This window comes from Salvelinus namaycush, chromosome 9 (assembly GCF_016432855.1).
Source record: "Salvelinus namaycush isolate Seneca chromosome 9, SaNama_1.0, whole genome shotgun sequence".
Classification (NCBI taxonomy): Eukaryota; Metazoa; Chordata; class Actinopteri; order Salmoniformes; family Salmonidae; genus Salvelinus; species Salvelinus namaycush.
The window spans coordinates 9,537,498-9,556,552 of record NC_052315.1 but is presented as its reverse complement, the minus strand read 5'-3'; the positions used below and the strand labels follow the sequence as shown (position 1 = coordinate 9,556,552).

At 44.5% G+C, this 19,055-nt stretch overlaps 1 protein-coding gene across 1 annotated transcript in view; it reads left to right on the top strand.

Annotated features, from left to right (window-relative positions):
- The first annotated feature begins 5,496 nt into the window (after positions 1–5,496).
- LOC120053816 (E3 ubiquitin-protein ligase RNF220-like) overlaps positions 5,497–19,055 on the top strand; it is a 52,500-nt gene continuing 38,941 nt past the window's right edge. Inside the window, exon 1 of the mRNA XM_039001077.1 lies at positions 5,497–6,130. Coding sequence (XP_038857005.1) covers positions 5,497–6,130 — 634 coding nt within the window. The remainder of the gene's footprint in view (positions 6,131–19,055) is intronic.

Below are 19,055 nucleotides of genomic sequence, written 5' to 3'. Positions count from 1 at the left end.
GTCTTCCAAATGGCTCCCTATTCCCTATATAATGAACTGCTTTTGACTAGGGCCCATAGGTCTCTAAATGGATGTACTATATGGGAAATAGAGAGCCATTTGGGACATAGCCATACTGACTGGCTCTCAGTATTTACACTCTGGTGTACTTAAAAAAAAATGCATTTAACCTTTATTTAACTAGGTAAGTCAGTTAAGAACAAATTCTTATGTTACAATGACAGCCTACCAAAAGGCAAAAGGCCTCCTGCGGGGACGTGGGCTGGGATTGAAAAAATAACAAAAATAAAAAAATACTTCAACTCTCCAATTAGGAAGTGAGAAAGTTAAAAGACTTACATGATTAACTTATAGGGTTAATAATAATCTCTGGCATCGTAATAAAGAAGTAGAGATCTCATATCGAACACCCATTTAATTCACCTCATGAGAGAGATGAATGTATTCAACTGGTTAAAATGAAATTAGAATGAACAAAATGAGAGAATGATTTACAAAAAACTTTAAGAACATGACAAAATCTTGTTAGGACACTGTCTGTTGTTAGTGTACATTGTTACACTCGATGATGTTACTCTATAAGCTGAGTTTACCTTAATGGCTCATGTTCATTTATATGACTATCGGGTTTATACTGTAGTAGTTGCTGGGAATATACACATCATGTACACATCATGTAAACTATAAGAGCCATTATTCAAAGTGTAGGCCTGAAGGTATTGGAGACAACACAAGTATGTGTTCCAACTGATTAGGATGATTCAGTCATTTGGGAATGAGTGTGAGGCCAACAAAAAGACATCCAGATGACTCACGTCCTGCCACAAAGGAAGACGTCCAATCAACATCACATCACATAACATCATCATCAGCTGCCCAGGCAGCCCTGTAATTAGATGCTGCTGACTGACATACTGTGGCTCGGGGTGGCAATTTATTCTGGGTGCCAGTCAGTACAGTAGACCCCCGGCCAATACAGCGCAGAGCCCGGTGCTACTGTGCCATAACCGGGCAAAGACAGGGACATCATTAACACTTGAGTGGGCCTGCAGGACACGCAAGGCAAACATCACCACCACCACCACGCAGAGCCACCAGCTCTCTGTGAAGGATAGAAGGGCAGAAACAGACTGGCCATGGGGCAACTCAGGCAAATGCCAGGTGGGCTGGTCCATCAATCCCATTGGGTAAATTCGTTTGTATGCAGAATTATCCTTTTTTTGGTCAAATAATGGGGATCTTGAGGAAAGTTGTGGGCCGGTGTGGGGTCCTCGAGGAAAACAAATGGGCCGGTGTGGGGGCCTTGAGGAAAATAAATGGGCCGGTGTGGGGGCCTTGAGGAAAACAAATGGGCCGGTGTGGGGGCCTTGAGGAAAACAAATGTCCCTGTGGAAGGAGGGAGGGATATAAGCTAGCTGCTAACAGGACTATGTCTGCTGTGTGTCTGTCTGGATGTTCACTAACAAGGGGATTCTAGCCAAGGGACAAACTGGAATTTGGAGGTGCTTGTAAATATTTTTTCCAGACTTATAGAGGTCGACAAGATGAGCAGACGCTGGAATGCCTGTTTACATACAGCCTGTTGCTTCAGTGGTGTGTGTTCACTGAATCTAACCCTTAAACAACGTCACAAGCCAGCTAGCGCAATTCACTTACTGAAATAATGACCATCCTATGTCAGACCCCACACCAAGGCCTGTCACATAAGTCTGGAGGTGAGACCGAGCTAGCCAGTCAGTCTAATGTCTCCTGTTTATATTCCCGTTAAATTTCTGCATCTGCTGTCTGCCTTCCTATTTCCCCACACAAACTGGGGTGGGCTGTGGAGGGGGTGACTGAAGAGTTCCACATTATGATAGTAGACATAGGCTACAATGGGCATTGAATTTCTCTTTAAAATTCTCATGGAAAAGCTATTAATTTTGGGGACAGTTTAAAAGTAGAATCTGCATTAAGGGAAACAGTGCCACTGTTCACCCCAGCACAATTGTTATTGTTTTGTTTTTGTTTTGTTTATGAAATGGAGGCAATGAGCATCCAGCTTCATGGTAAAAATATATACTCTGCTGTTCTATTGCATGTGAAATTATGTGCAATGATTTCCAAGGGGAAAAAACATTGTTTGTTGTTTGAAGTAATTTCTCTTTTGTTGTAATATCGCAAACAGCTGTGGCAGTTCCACCATGATTGATTCCAGCTTTAATGCCAGCATATGGCAATGTGGCACGTTATTAGCTGTACTGGCACATACCAACCCACTGGTTGAATAAACGTTGTTTCCAGATTTTTTTAAATAAATGACGTTGAACCAACGTGGAATAGATGTTGAATTGACATCTGTGGCCAGTGGGAAGTAATGTCAGAGTAGACATTGGAGCTACCATTCCAAAATTGCACCTATTCACTTTTATCCCGTTTTCCCACTCGCACACCAAAAGGAATTTCCCCTGTATTTGCCTTCGTTGTGACATTCCCAAATACTCCCAAACCTCCCACCGTATTCCCAATCTCAGAGGTCTCTCCACACTCGCTGACACTCAAATGGATGTTCATTACAGACTGAGACCTGAGGGGAAGCAAACATTGTACCGTGTAGGAGACACGGAAATTACGTGTCACATTAGATTAGCCCAACGGAACCTCTGGAACGGCTCAGGGGAAGACATCATTATTTCAATAACATTTTTCCCAAAAAGTCTTTAAACTATACAAATTCTGATAAAAACACATGAAGAGTGATTTGTGATTTTCTCGTGTCATGCCATCCAACAGTGTTAAATGTCTGAATCGCCCTGAGTCAAGAAGATCAAACACCCAATAGACACAATTTCAGCATTAAATGATCACTGGCATTCTAACTCAGCAACAGCATCTTTTCCCTAAATCAAAAGCACAGGACATGGCCATCAACCTAAGCAATTCTCTATTGAACAGAGGATGGAAGACAACTCAGTCCCAAGCCCTTCACAGTTGATAAAGTTTTCCGTCACATGTGAGACTGACCCCATTACGCATGTTAGTAATCCTGGGCCTCTTACTGTCCAGTGTTGGTCCTTTTCAAGGTTATCCCCTTTTCTCAGTCCCCAGCCTATACTGTTACCTTAAACTTAAGTCGCCTAGTAGTTCATTACACTGCCATTACAAAAAGTGCAGTTTATTTTATGGAAAGAAACAATGCCAAACGTAAAATCTCAATGTTGAGTTGAAGTGAGACAATATCTATGCCTGAACATCTGTGTTTTGGGTAGAAAAAAGACCCCACGTTTACAATCAGGACTAAAGCATGTTGTTATAATGATTTAAAGGCAATGTATGTGACTTATTTGTGCCTTTGCCAGAGGTACATTATTTTAAAGCAGTTGGATATGGTTTAAACACATTTTAGTATAATGTTTGTTGTTGTTGTTCAGGATAGAGGCTAGCACTGAGGATAACAGATTGAACGCTCTAAATGTAGCTCACAGACCCTCTTCGGAGAGAGTGACTCGGAGGGGAAAGGTAGGCTAAGAGAGGGAGAGGGGATCATCACTCGAAGCGTGGACAAGCATCTGAGCAGCAGCAGCAGTAGCCACAACAGCCTGAACCAGCGTCGCTTTAACCTCACAAATCCACCACCTCTTCTGTCACAATTAGAATTGGTCCGTCCACGTGACAAATACCGCACTATACTTGGAAAGAATCGCGACTTTTTGCAAGCGCGTGTTTTTTTTAAGGTGCCAACCATCTCTGACATCCTAACTTGAGAAAGTGTTCTTTGTGCGGTTAACACAGGTCCAATACGGCGCTTTAACGCGGTAAGTAGCCTAGCTCTAGCCCTATATGCAACTTCTTCTTCTTAACTGTTAAATTGTTATGGTAACCTAGGTTTTAATGGGTTAAATTAGCACATGTATAGCCTTATTGTGTAGCCTATTCTACATTTTGTTGGCTTCTTGTCGGGACTATATGCAATATCCTATTAATATATATTTTTGTATAATTATCTGGATACATGTTTTATTATCAGGTATTTGCTCTTGAAGACTTCTACGCTTTTTATTTATTTTTTACTCGCAAATTAGGGTTTGTTTTACATTTGAATAGCCTACTTTTCAAGATGTTTGTTGGGAATTCCGTTGTCCAACTTCTTACGTTGTTCTTAAACCGCTCATTTGGGGACCCCGAGACGTTTCACAATTTTGTTGTGGCCCTGAACTATCTCGCCTGATTCACCTAATCAAGGCCTTGATGATTAGTTGACAAGTTGACTAAGGTGTGTCATCTCTGGAATATATCAAACACTTGGGATGGCTTGAAATGTTTCTAATATATAGGTTTGGCGTGTTAAGTCTAAATAGACCTACATAATACATAAAATTAACAAAACTGAACAAAAATCTCTTGAAGGGAGTCTAAGGGATGTTATTACGCTCTCACATTATAATGAGTACCGAGTAGTAAAACAATGAGGAAGGGAAGCGCTGCTAAGGTACACAATAGTAGATTTTGGTAGACTGAGTAGTGTTAAAAAGTCACTTGGAGCGAGAGAAAACGCAGTAGATATGCGACCTCTTTCATGTGATTGTTTTTTGTTGAACAGAAGTTTTTAATTTGCACATTCATATGTAAAAAAAAATCTAATAAATCTATCATAGTTCACTATAAGTGTAGATGGTCAATAGCAAAACGATCTCTTTCATAACCAAACCTGTAAGGAACATCATTTTTAATTAATAATTTGTAGCCTATAAATATGGTAATTTCAGAAACTTTAGCATTGAGAAAACAGAAACGATTCGTTTCATAATCCTCTTCAAGATCTTCACATTTAGATTTTAGAATTAGACACCAATATTGGGATTATTTTATAACGTTTTATGCAGACCACACAAAAAAAATTATATTCACCCACAGATCTATTTGATAAAACGTAATGTCAAGCACATGGAAATATATGCGTTTTACGTTATTTTCTATTGTATGTTTGTATGTTTTTTTTTATGTAACTTTCAATTTAATTTAACAGCACATTCTCAGTTACTAATACAAATCAGCGCAGCTTTTCATTTCCCAGTTTAGTTACTTAGACTATGAAAGTGTGTTACCATTCTTAACATCATTTTCTGTCCAGATTGCATATTCCTTATGGAAATGTCTTATTTTTGGTAAAGTTATTATTTAACATTTGCATCAGTTAATTGTGTCACAGTTCTTTTTCATCCCCCATATCTCTTTCTTATATCACCCTCATTTGTGACAATAGTATTTTATCAAGATGTCTTACATTTACTGTACATCATTTAGCAGAGCAATTAGGGTTAAGTGCCTTGCTCAAGGCCCCATCGACAGATTTTCGTCTGAACCAGTGACATTTCGGTTACTGGCCCAACACTGAGGATGGACTCACAGTGAAGTCATTCAGCATCAACCTCATCTGTCTCCAACGCACACCATTACTAAGCCCATCCCCTATTGACCAGTCCCCTCTCGCTTTAGGGACAGCGAGGAGTGGATTGGATGGACCTCCACTGGCCCGCCTTCAAGATGGACAGTTCCTCCTACCTGCCCGGTCCCCTGGCGTCCCCAGCCCTGATGGTGCTGGCCTCCACAGCCAAGACAGGCCGTGATGCCTCCGTCCCCTGCCAGGCCTCCGTCCCCTGCCAGACCCCGAGGTCCTTCAGAGTCCCAATCTCTGAGAAGGACCTCCCCTTCCCCTCCGGCTCCTACACATTTGCCTCCATGTACAACCGTCAGGGGCCTATCTCCGGCCATGGCTCCTTCCCTGCCAGAGACTTCCCTGCCTCCCTGCTCCACCTTCATCCCCAGTTCCAGTTTCACCCCAACAACCTGGACTGCCCTTCCCTGGGGATGCTCAACCACATTGGGGTAGGGGCCTTCCGACCCTTCTCCTCCCCTCCTGAAGAGAGGGAGGCCAGGGGTTATCAGTCAGCCTTCACCCCTGCTAAGAGGCTCAAGGGCTGCTACACAGATTCTGAGGGGAAGGAGTATGATTTTGGAGGAGGGTGTTTCCTCTCTGGCTCACCGGGATCACTCAAGGCCGCTGAGGATTCTGGGAGGAAGTTGTTTACGGTGTCTGGGCTGCTGTCGGACAGAGAGGCCTCGTCTAGTCCTGAGGACCGCAAAGAACACTGTGAGTATCCTCCTATGTATATACTTCTCCAAGCATATCTATATGGGTGGTAATATACTGGCAGTAATACTGTGTGATTTAAAGACACGCAGCAAAATCCTCATACCAGGCTAGCAGGAATTGTATGCTTTTTTTATCCATGGTTTCAATACAATCGCTGAAATCATTGACAGTTATGGAAGGCCTACATCTTGAATTTTTAATGTGTGTCTTTATGCAGTGTGTCTTTATGCAGTGTGTCTTTATGCAGTGTGTCTTTATGCAGTGTGTCTTTATGCAGTGTGTCTTTATGCAGTGTGTCCTTTCTACTCTGACAATCTTAACCCAAATCTTTTCCTGCTTGTGCAAAGAATGTGACGCTCTCTTGGACGTGACATGAGCTGACAAAAAATGGCCACTAGTCCATGTTTCTGGTTATTGGTCACGGATTACCATTAGTACTACCACTGAATGTATAGTTTTTCAATAAGGTGGAAGACAAACATAAGAGGAGGGGAAGTTTGAGTGAGAAACACACTATTCAGAGATAACGAGGTGACGGAGCGAGCAAGGCAGCCATGCGACGAGAAATGACGCAGCTCTCTCCTCCACAAATTACATCCTCAACTCAATATGGCCACCCACGCAATCATGAGCCATCTGTTGTGTTCACAACATGAAGGAGAGAGGTGTCAGTCAGAGCGACGGGGTGAGAGCTGCTCCTCATTACGCTAGAGGATAATTGCCCGACGGCGCGGGGGCACGACGACGCTCGCCTGCCCTCGTCTTGCCTCCACCTCCAAAGAGTGGGAAGAAAGGCAGACACTCCAGCACAAGGCATGATGGGAAATCTAACCCCCGCACGGCCACCAAGGTGGTGCCTGACAGATGAAAGTCCCCAGAGAGAGAGGGCCCACAATCTTCGGTAGATCAGGGGAGGGCCATGTTGAAAATAATGACAATGAGAGAGGGGGGGAGGAGGGGGAGAGCCGTGATATCCCCTCATATAACAAAGATACTTTTCATCCCACATCAAGGCCTGGAGCTGGGATGCCTTGTCTTAACAAAAGAAGTGGATTGTTTGATTGTTTGTGTGTGTGTGTGTGTGTGTGTGTGTGTGTGTGTGTGTGTGTGTGTGTGTGTGTGTGTGCAAGCCTGTGAGTGTCTGGCTTTGTGGAACTTCCTGGTTTTGAAATGCAGTCGGGTGAATGACAGGCAGGAATCCCAATAATGAAACCTAACAGTGACAGGAAAGGGAAGATGCCAAACAGGTGTTTGTGTGTGTGCGTGTGTTTATATGCTTATTACGAGAGCGACACCCTGCGCGTGTGAGTGTGTGTTTATATGCTTATTACGAGAGCGACACCCTGCGCGTGTGAGTGTGTGTTTATATGCTTATTACGAGAGCGACACCCTGCGCGTGTGAGTGTATGTTTGTGTATGTGTTCATTACGCAAGCGAGTGTGCATTCCTTTATGTGTATGTGTGCTCATATTACCTCCAAACAGAGAATCATTTGATGAAAATACAGGCATGGATGGACAGGGGGCAGGGAGTAGGGCTGCCGAACCCAAAGTGGGTGGTGCTATGTAGCTCAAATCTGTTCTGGAAAAATGTACTCTGAGTGTTAGTCCTTTTTTATCCAATTAGATTGAAGCTCAGGCAAACTCAAGGCTTTGATGCAGTTGAGCTGCCAGCACTTTTCTAAAGCCTGATATTTGGTTCCTCTTGACTGACTAACAGTGTTAAGCTTCAAAACGTACAGGGATGAAACTCTTTGGTTGCTAAGTAGAAAACCTCGGTATGATCATTCATGATAATACATGACACCATACATGGACATGTAGCCTACGTATGGACATGTACGACCCATACAGCATGATTCATACCTCACGACCCATACATACCGACCCATACCATACGACTCGTATGACCCATATTGCGCAACCCATACACCACAAAACACACTACAAAACACCAAGTTTGTTCACAGGCATTCTCTCTATTCTATCAATAAATTATATTTATATTTGGGGCGGCAGGTAGCGTAGTGGTTAGAGCTTTGGACTTGTAACTGAAAGGTTGCAAGATTGAATCCCCGAGCTGACAAGGTAAAAATCTGTCGTTCTATCCCTGAACAAGGCAGTTAACCCACTGTTCCTCGGCTGTCATTGAAAATAAGAATTTGTTCTTCACTGACTTACCTAGTTGAATAAAGGTAAAATAAAACATATTGGAAACCTTGTTTGTAAGCTTTAAATTGCTATCAATCTAAACCTTTTATCTTTTCCAGTGATGAAGACATGGATGTTGCAACACAATGTATCATGGTACGGTGGGGTATGCGAAATGGGTCAACTTTGAGCATCTCCTGAATGTTTGGGATTTAAGGTCCAAAAAGTAACTTTCTGACCACTTCTACAACGGGCAAAAATGTATGAAAGGTTTCATTCAAATTAAAAGGGGTGCTGTCAAAAAGGGATTGAATTCAAACGGATTTACCCATCTTCTATGCACTTGGAGATACATTCATTAGCATACAGTCTCCAGTTGAAATCTATCTACAGGAGCTCACTGTGAATTGGCATATTTTGTGTGAGTATATCAAGAGTTAAAAACTCTGGTTAGACAGGCTTGTTGTGGCTATCCTGGTTGTTTGTCTGACACAGGGTTTGTTTATATGTCTTCAGTATCATTGTGTTGCTTGATGTCTCCCTTCTCTTCTCCAGTATCCAAACACAACATTACCCCAGGGGCCGTATGTGCCAATCGTCTCAGAGTAGGAGTGTTGATTTAGGATCAGATTTGCTTTTTTACATCACAATGAATAAGACTACATGGGCAGAGGGAGGGCCTGATCCTTACAGTAGATCAGCATTATGGCCCCAGACGTTTTATCTGAAGATGTGCAGAGGAACAGATGTGACAGCTGTTTAAACGGCTCCTCTCTTTCAAAGGGCAGATGTCTCCAGCGAGGCGAATCATGCTGATTTTCCTCAGGGAGATGTTTCAAACTTCTAGGGGTTGAGCTGTATAACTAAAAGGATACAAAAACAGAAGAAGAGAATGATAAAACATCTTCTACTGCAGCTTTCCAGACAGACAGACTGTGGTGATCTTCCCTTCAAATCCCTGTGTTGTTATCACACCGTATGGTTTTGAGGTTGAGTTACTATAAGGGAGAGTTCTGATTAGCTGTCTGTCTGTCTTTCTCTATGCGTGGTGTGTGTCTGTATGTGTCTGTGTGTCTCTATGTGTGTCTGTCTGTCTCTGTGTGGTATGTGTGTGTCTGTCTGTCTGTCTCTATGTGTGGTATGTGTCTGTCTGTCTCTATGTGTGTCTGTCTGTCTGTCTCTATGTCTGTCTGTCTCTGTGTCTCTGTGTCTGTCGGTCTGTCTCTATGCGTGGTATGTGTCTGTCTCTGTGTGTGGTCTGTCTGTGTCTGTGTCTGTCTGTGTGTGTGTGTCTGTCTCTGTGTGTGTCTCTGTGCGTGGTATGTGTGTGTGTGTGTGTGTCTGTCTGTCTCTATGCGTGGTATGTGCGTGGTATGTATGTGTGTGTGTGTCTGTCTCTGTGCATGGTATGTGTGTGTGTGTGTCTGTCTCTGTGCGTGGTATGTGTGTGTGTGTGTGTGTGTGTGTGTGTCTGTCTCTGTGTGTGGAATGTGTGTGTGTGAGACTACATCTTGGGAATAAAGAGCAGATAGATGTGTATGCATGAACATGGAATGGTCCCTATTGATCTCCTCCTCTGTTAGATGTAAACAGTATGTCTTGCAGGAGACATCAATCAATACACCCTCAGCTGGACAGCTGCTCTGAAAGAACACACACACACACACACACACACACACACACACACACACACACACACACACACACACACACACACACACACACACACACACACACACACACACACACACACACACACACACACACACACACACACACGTAAACTGTGTCTGGAACCAACTAAACCCATAAAGCATCACATGAGAATGAATCCCTGTGGCAAGTCTGCACCTGTGTCCCATATGGCCCCCTATTCCCTACGCAGTGCACTACTGTGGGAACACATTGTCATTTAGAATGTAGCCTACCATTAATCTATGGGATATTGATTCTGTACAGTTAGGTTTGGTGTTCCCTTGAGTTCCATTACAGGCGTGTATAACAGACCGTAGAGGACTCTTAAACACTGAACACATCTGGTGAACCAAGCCCTGGAGTGTTACGCTCAAATGTTTCCCCTCTCCCATTCTGGTAACTTCCCTGGGCCTCGCTTCCCCATCAGTGGAGGATTTAGTTGTTTTCTATCCAGTTATCCCATAGAATTCCCACAGTCCCTCAACAGCAGATTTTGCCACCCATCCTGATAAGGAAGATTTCCCCCATATCTGTGTCCAATTCAAGTGACTGGGAACAGGAGCGTTAATCCGAGACCCCGTCAAGTTACAGAGTTTCTGAGTCATGGTGTGAGTGGACGTACTGTACATCTGCTACAGAGATCTCCCCTCTCTTTGCCACACACATAAGTTAGCATTAGACTGAGGGGGGTTACGATCAGAAAGAGATAGAATAACCCAACCAAACATCCCCCAAATCAAAGGGATCTTCTAATGGTACGATCCATTTGACAGCTGTGTTACCATACTGTAGATGAAGAGAATGTCTGGACCATGTGGACTGCACTTTGGGATTTCAGACACATTGTCTGAGAGAAGAAGAAGCATATGAATGAGATGGTGACTGTGTTTGATGTTCGAGGGTCGTGTTTGACTGTTGCCCTCCTGTCGTGGCAGTAATTTGTTCTTCTAATGTACTCTTAAGTGGGGAGCTTTCACCCTGGCGGGGTGGCGGGGGGGGGGGGGGCTGTTATTCTCTCTTTCTTTCTCGTTCCCTTCATCTGGTCTGGCCAGGAGCAGCAGTGTGTGGAAGTGGTAGAAGTTATCCTTCCATAACACCCACCCACACAGCACATTGATACATTATCCTTCCATAACACCCACCCACACAGCACATTGATAAATTATCCTTCCATAACACCCACCCACCCCCACAGCACATTGATACATTATCCTTCCATAACACACACACAGCACATTGATACATTATCCTTCCATAACACCCACCCACCCACACAGCACATTGATACATTATCCTTCCATAACACCCACCCACCCACACAGCACATTGATACATTATCCTTCCATAACAACCACCCACCCACACAGCACATTGATACATTATCCTTCCATAACACCCACCCACCCACACAGCACATTGATACATTATCCTTCCATAACACCCACACACCCACCCACACAGCACATTGATACATTATCCTTCCATAACACCCACCCACACAGCACATTGATACATTATCCTTCCATAACACCCACCCACCCACACAGCACATTGATACATTATCCGTCCATAACACCCACCCACCAACACATTGATACATTATCCGTCCATAACACCCACCCACCAACACAGCACATTGATACATTATCCTTCAATAACACCCACCCGCAGCACATTGATACATTATCCTTCCATAACACCCACCCGCGGCACATTGATACATTATCCTTCCATAACACCCACCCGCAGCACAATGATACATTATCCTTCCATAACACCCACCCGCATCACATTGATACATTACCCTTCCATAACACCCACCCACCCACACAGCACATTGATACATTATCCTTCCATCCATACCACCCACACACAGAGTAGAAACCCCCATCCCAAACTCTCCTTAGGACTTGTTATTCCAACCCCTAACATTCATTTAATCCATAACAACCTCTTTACACCACATCTGCCCTAGACTGGCTCGTAACGGTCTGCTCAAAACTGCCTCGTAACTGTCTGCCCTAGACTGCCTCGAAACGGTCTGCCCTAGACTGCCTCGTAACTGTCTGCCCTAAACTGCCTCCCACTCCAAACAACCTCTATAGTCCCAAGTAACATTCACTGTACTGTCGTCTGTAGTGCCCATATCCTCAACCAGCCACCACACACACCCACTCAGTGTATAGACACAAGGGGGGTTGTCTGCGAGTGACATGGAATCCATATGTCCTCATTCAGGTCTAAAAGGAGCCCAGTTAAAGTGTGTCAGTCAGCCCAGCGGCCAGACTGGAGGACTTTTACAGTAACATGGGGAGAGAGAGGGTAAGGCTTCGTCCTAAATAGCACCCTATTCCCAATGGTGTGCATCTTATCTTTCTGCATTCTCCTCATATTGAACAGCAGTGTAGATTGAGAGGACGTGGGTTGAGAGGACAGAGAGAGAGTTTATGAGAGAGGACCAGGGGTCGTTAAAACAACAGTGTGCTTCAACAGAGCCTCTGTCTCCCTGCACCTGATGGACCTGATGGACCTGCTGCATCACATGGTCTGAACGCCTCTATCTCTGATCTCACTTCAAAGAACCGTGGAGGGAGATGGAGACCACAAGTGTAGAGGGGAGATGAAGGGTGGCGGGGGGGCTTTGGGTGGCTGGATGTAGGGAAGGCTGCGTCCCAAATGGCCCCCTATTATTCCATATATAGTAACTACTTTTGACCAGAGCCTTGTGTGGGGGAGTGCACTATATAGGGAATAGGGTGATGAAGTCTAGGGTGAAGGGGACGGGGGCAACGGTTGTGGATCACTGAACACATCCCCTGTTCTGTCCCTGGTCTGTCCGTGTTCTGTCCGTGTTCTTATTTAACCAGGTAAGCCAGTTGAGAACAAGTTCTCATTTACAATTGCGACCTGGCCAAGAAAAAGCAAAGCAGTGCGACACAAACAACAACACAGAGTTACACATGGAATAAACAAACGTACAGTCAATAACACAATAGAAAAAAGTCTATATACAGTGTGTGCAAATGGCGTGAGGAGGTAAGTCAATAAATAGGCCATAGTAGGCCAATTTTGCAAATGAATACGGGGGTGATAGATGTGCAGATGATGATGTGCTAGTAGAAATACTGGTGTGCAAAAGAGCAAAAAAGTAAATAAAAACAATATGGGGATGAGGTAGGTAGAATGGATGGGCTATTTACAGATGGGCTGTGTTCAGCTGCAGCGATCGGTTAGCTGCTCAGATAGCTGATGTTTAATGTTAGTGAGGGAGTCTCCAACTTCAGCGATTTTTTGCAATTCGTTCCAGTCATTGGCAGCAGAGAACTGGAAATAGGAAGCCGATTCTAGATTTAATTTTGGATTGGAGATGTTTAATATGAGTCTGGAAGGAGAGTTTACAGTCTAACCAGACAGTTCTGTCTGTAGTTTGTCCCTGTTCTGTCCCTGGTCTGTCCCTGTTCTGTCCATGGTCTGTCCCTGCTCTGTCCATGTTCTGTCCCTGGTCTGTCCCTGTTCTGTCCATGTTCTGTCCCTGCTCTGTCCTTGTTCTGTCCCTGGTCTGTCCCTGTTCTGTCCCTGGTCTGTCCCTGTTCTGTCCCTGGTCTGTCCATGTTCTGTCCATGTTCTGTCCCTGGTCTGTCCATGTTCTGTCCATGTTCTGTCCATGTTCTGTCCCTGGTCTGTCCCTGGTCTGTCCCTGGTCTGTCCATGTTCTGCCCCTGGTCTGTCCCTGGTCTGTCCATGTTCTGTCCATGTTCTGTCCCTGGTCTGTCCATGTTCTGTCCATGTTCTGTCCATGTTCTGTCCATGTTCTGTCCCTGGTCTGTCCCTGGTCTGTCCATGTTCTGTCCATGTTCTGTCCATGTTCTGTCCCTGTTCTGTCCATGTTCTGTCCATGTTCTGTCCATGTTCTGTCCATGGTCTGTCCATGTTCTGTCCCTGGTCTGTCCTTGTTCTGTCCATGTTCTGTCCATGTTCTGCCCCTGGTCTGTCCCTGTTTTGTCACTGGATTGTCCCTGGTCGGTGCCTGTTCTGTCCACTGAGTCTAAAAAATCCCTCAGACTGATAGAGAGGTTAGAAATGTCAAACAGACGCTTACTGAGGAGCATCACAGACAAGAAGCCCTGATGGGGGGTGTAAACTAAACACGCCCTGCGCACCACCGATAATACCAATCCACTGTGACCGTAAATCACTGACCTAATTGGTAGGAAAACAGCGGTCCAGCAGTATCACTGACCTGGTAATTGGTAGGAAAACAGTGGTCCAGCAGTATCACTGACCTGGTAATTGGTAGGAAAACAGCGGTCCTGTAGTATCACTGACCTGGTAATTGGTAGGAAAACAGCGGTCCTGCAGTATCACTGACCTGGTAATTGGTAGGAAAACAGCGGTCCTGCAGTATCACTGACCTGGTAATTGGTAGGAAAACAGCGGTCCTGCAGTATCACTGACCTGGTAATTGGTAGGAAAACAGCGGTCCTGCAGTATCACTGACCTGGTAATTGGTAGGAAAACAGCGGTCCTGCAGTATCACTGACCTGGTAATTGGTAGGAAAACAGCGGTCCTGCAGTATCACTGACCTGGTAATTGGTAGGAAAACAGCTGTCCTGCGGTATCACTGACCTGGTAATTGGTAGGAAAACAGCTGTCCTGCAGTATCACTGACCTGGTAATTGGTAGGAAAACAGCGGTCCTGCAGTATCACTGACCTGGTAATTGGTAGGAAAACAGCGGTCCTGCAGTATCACTGACCTGGTAATTGGTAGGAAAACAGCGGTCCTGCAGTATCACTGACCTGGTAATTGGTAGGAAAACAGCGGTCCTGCAGTATCACTGACCTGGGAATTGGTAGGAAAACAGCGGTCCTGCAGTATATAACCTGTGTTGTCTCAGCTCTTTATTATGGTGCTAATCAGTGATGTGTGTTTGCGCAGGTTGATTCATAACCCACAGACATTTTGCACAGAAGATCTTTCCCAATTTGTTTGTTACATTTTCTCCCCAGTCCCTAAATGACTTTGTTTCTTGTATTTTCTCCCTAGTCCCTAAATGACTTTGTTTCTTGTATTTTCTCCCTAGTCCCTAAATGACTTTGCCTGTTGTATTTTCTCCCCGGTCCCTAAATGACTTTGCCTGTTGTATTTTCTCCCCGGTCCCTAAATGACTTTGTTCCGCAAAAGAAGCAGAGAAGACAGAGATTAACTAGATTGAAGCATTCATTCTATCGATTTATGACATTATTCTGGTGAGCAAGTTGACTAACAAATGTTGTAAATTATAAGGATAAACATTAAAATCAGGCAACAACAAAAGAATCGGCATCCCTTGTCAAAAAATCCTTCCGCTATCTCTGACTATAGCCTACAGCGCATTTTCTATATTAGAGGGTTAGGATCTGGTGCGGCCTCAGATTTCCACTTTATTACATATAGTCGGACGTGTGCGGATGGGTTATTAGCAATTGTGGGCAGGTGTGGCTGAACAAACAGCTGACCCGGGCACCACTAGTGTGTGTTTGTGTCAAGGCTATTCTGGCAGAAGGCTGGGTTGAGGAGGCTGGATAGTGGATGGGTTACCCTGACTGAATAAGCCATCTGAAGCCATCTCAATAGCCACCCATCGCAGTACACAGACACTCTCTGTTACACAAGTCGTTAGTATGGAGATGAAACTAATTGACTCCCATAGACCATACAAGCTGTGCTGGACAGCACAAGCCTTGTTAGGGGCAGGCAAATTAAGAGGTCAGTCTGTAATGAAATCAACCCCATGTCATAAAATAATCCAAATTATTTTAGGAATTGTGATAGTGTGAAGTGACCTATATCCACCCCTCTTGCTGTGGGGTATGTTTACTCCTCGGTCAAGCTGTCTCTCTAGGAAAATAATCTAAAACTATCAGCAGATTTAGCAGCTTTACTGTGGGTGTCACGGAAATGATTAATTATATTCTGTGCCAGCCAGGCACATTGTAAAGCGGAGAATGTTATACAGAATTATGCACTATTAAATGTCCAAAATCCCAGGACAGTCAGTATTAACGCAGTATCCACTATGTTTGGGTGGGCTAGAACCAACCTGCCGCTGGGTCTAGCTTCTAACTGGAGATGATCCAGCCTCATTAGCGCATGCTAAAGTCGCTCTTTTGAAGCCATGTTCATAAAGGAGATTAAACTTTCAACTGAAAGTGTCCTCACTACAGCACCACAGCATGACCTGATTGAACAAAAACAGAGAGGTGAGGATCTATAACTGGCCGAACGCTGGCCAACACTGCCAGAGCTCTTTGTTCTTCAGTGTTAGCAGACCGGGAGGGAGTATTGCTGGGGGTATTGATGAGCACCACACAGGATCAAGCTCACCAGGGCTACAGACACATGCGGTCGAGCGCGTGCATGTGTGCAAACGCACACACACGCTGGCACAGAACATCAGCCACATTCTCCACTGTGTTATAAAGACTCTGTTTACTTGGCTGCCCTTATCCCAGTGATAGTGCTGGGTCGGTGTCTTGTCTTGTCTGGCTGGCTGGCTGGCTGTCTGGCTGACTACCTAGCCCTGAATAAGGCAACCACTGTTATGTTCAGTCCCTCTGGCCCGCTAAATGAGAAAACAGACAGACAGACAGACAGGCGGACAGACAGTTAGACAGACCGACAGAATGACAGTTAAACAGACAGACTGACAGACAGACAGACTGACAGACTGACAGACCGACCGACAGACCGACTGTTAGACAGATTGACAGACTGTTAGACAGATTGACAGACTGTTAGACAGATTGACAGACTGTTAGACAGACTGACAGTTAGACAGACTGACAGTTAGACAGACGGACAGTTAGACAGGCTGACAGTTACAGTTAGACAGACTGACAGTTAGACAGTTAGACAGACTGACAGTTAGACAGTTAGACAGACTGACAGTTAGACAGTTAGACAGACTGACAGTTAGACAGACGGACAGTTAGACAGTTAGACAGACGGACAGTTAGACAGGCTGACAGTTACAGTTAGACAGGCTGACAGTTACAGTTAGACAGGCTGACAGTTACAGTTAGACAGACTGACAGTTAGACAGACTGACAGTTAGACAGACGGACAGTTAGACAGACTGACAGTTACAGTTAGACAGACTGACAGTTATACAGTTAGACAGACTGACAGTTAGATAGTTAGGCAGACTGACAGTTAGACAGACTGATCAGGACCCCTGTCCATGTGATTCTAAAGTTAAAAAGCTGGTCCTGGATCACCACTCTAAGACGATTCATAAATACGTGTCCAGGTCTTTCTATACTATGTCCCTCATACCCGCAGCAGTGGTACGTGACTGTGAGACAGTTTCTGATGCTATCTGTATGAGGAGAGGAAGCAGGGTCACTTTGAGGGCTATGTGTGGTCTTTCTACTGCTGATTCATATTAGTCCTGTTTTACTGTTTCCACCCACTCACACCTGTGGTGTATGGAGGACAGGTGTGTGTGTGTGTGTGTGTGTGTGTGTGTCTGCATGCGTTCATGCATTCGTGCAATTGTGCATCCGTAACTCGAGGTCCCCTGCTATCTAGTCCCATTGTATGTGAGTGTTCAGGGCCAAAGTGCTTGATACAATCAGCTTTGTAGAATGAGCCTTTCATTTCCCCCCATTAAGCAGTGAGTGAGTGAGTGAGTGAGTGAGTGAGTGAGTGAGTGAGTGAGTGAGTGAGTGAGTGAGTGAGTGAGTGAGTGAGTGAGTGAGTGAGTGAGTGAGTGAGTGAGTGAGTGAGTGAGTGAGTGAGTGAGTGAGTGAGTGAGTGAGTGAGTGAGTGAGTGAGTGAGTGAGTGAGTGAGTGAGTGAGTGAGTGAGTGAGTGAGTGAGTGAGTGAGTGAGTGAGTGAGTGAGTGAGTGAGTGAGTGAGTGAGTGAGTGGATATTAGAGACACATATTTCCCTCATATTACACAGACCGACAAAGAATTGGAAAGCAAATCCAAATTTGATAAACTCTCATATCTACTGGGTAAAATACCACAGTGTGCCATCACAGCAGCAAGATTTGTGACCTGTTGCCACAAGAAAAGGGCAACCAGTGAAGAACAAACACCATTGTAAATACAACCCATATTTATGTTTATTTATTTTCCCTTTTGTACTTTAACTATTTGCACATCATTACAACACTGTATATAGACATAATATTACATTTGAAATGTCCCTATTGCTTTGGAACTGTTGTGATTGTAATGTTTACTATTAATTGTCAATTTCACTTTTTTTATTATCTATTTCACTTGCTTTGCCAATGTAAACATATGTTTCCCATGCCAATAAAGCCCCTTAATTGAAATTGAATTGAGAGACAGAGAGAGAGGCCAGAAGTGTGTGTTAATAAGTGGGTAGATAAATGGGGATCTGTATTTTAAGAGCCTATCTAATTAGCGCATAACGAGGGGCTTTGATGGCTCTATTAGCCTCTTAATGTCACCTCATCCAGACCCACTCAGGCCACACACACACACACACACACACACTTTATTGCCAAGAGAGAAATGTCTTTCTTTCAGGTGCAGGGACTGGGAGACTCACAGTTCAGATAAGTAGAGGAGTTGACCATGGTTTATAGCCAGATGGTAGAGTTATCATGACAGTAGACATCGGGATCCAACTGTTACTGTAGGATCTATGATCAGATGCTACATTTGATTTCCCTTTCAATCTCCTTTACTGTCACACGAGTGCAAGTGTAAAGCATTTGAGTTACAGGCCCCAGGTGAACACTAGTCAGCGTATGTACCATAACTGTCACCTAGCCTGGGACAGCTGTTAGCGCTCAGACAGTGAACTGGTTTATACACTATATGACCAAAATGATGTGGGCACCTGCTCGTCAAACATCTCATTCCAAAATCATGGGCATTAACATGGAGTTGGTCCCCCCCTTTGCTGCTATAACAGACTCCACTCTTCTGGGAAGGCTTTCCACTAGATGTTGTAACATTGCTGCGGAGACTTGCTTCCATTCAGCGACAATAGCAGTAGTGAGATCGGACACTGATGTTGGGTGATGTTGCCTGGCTAGCATTTGGCGTTTCAA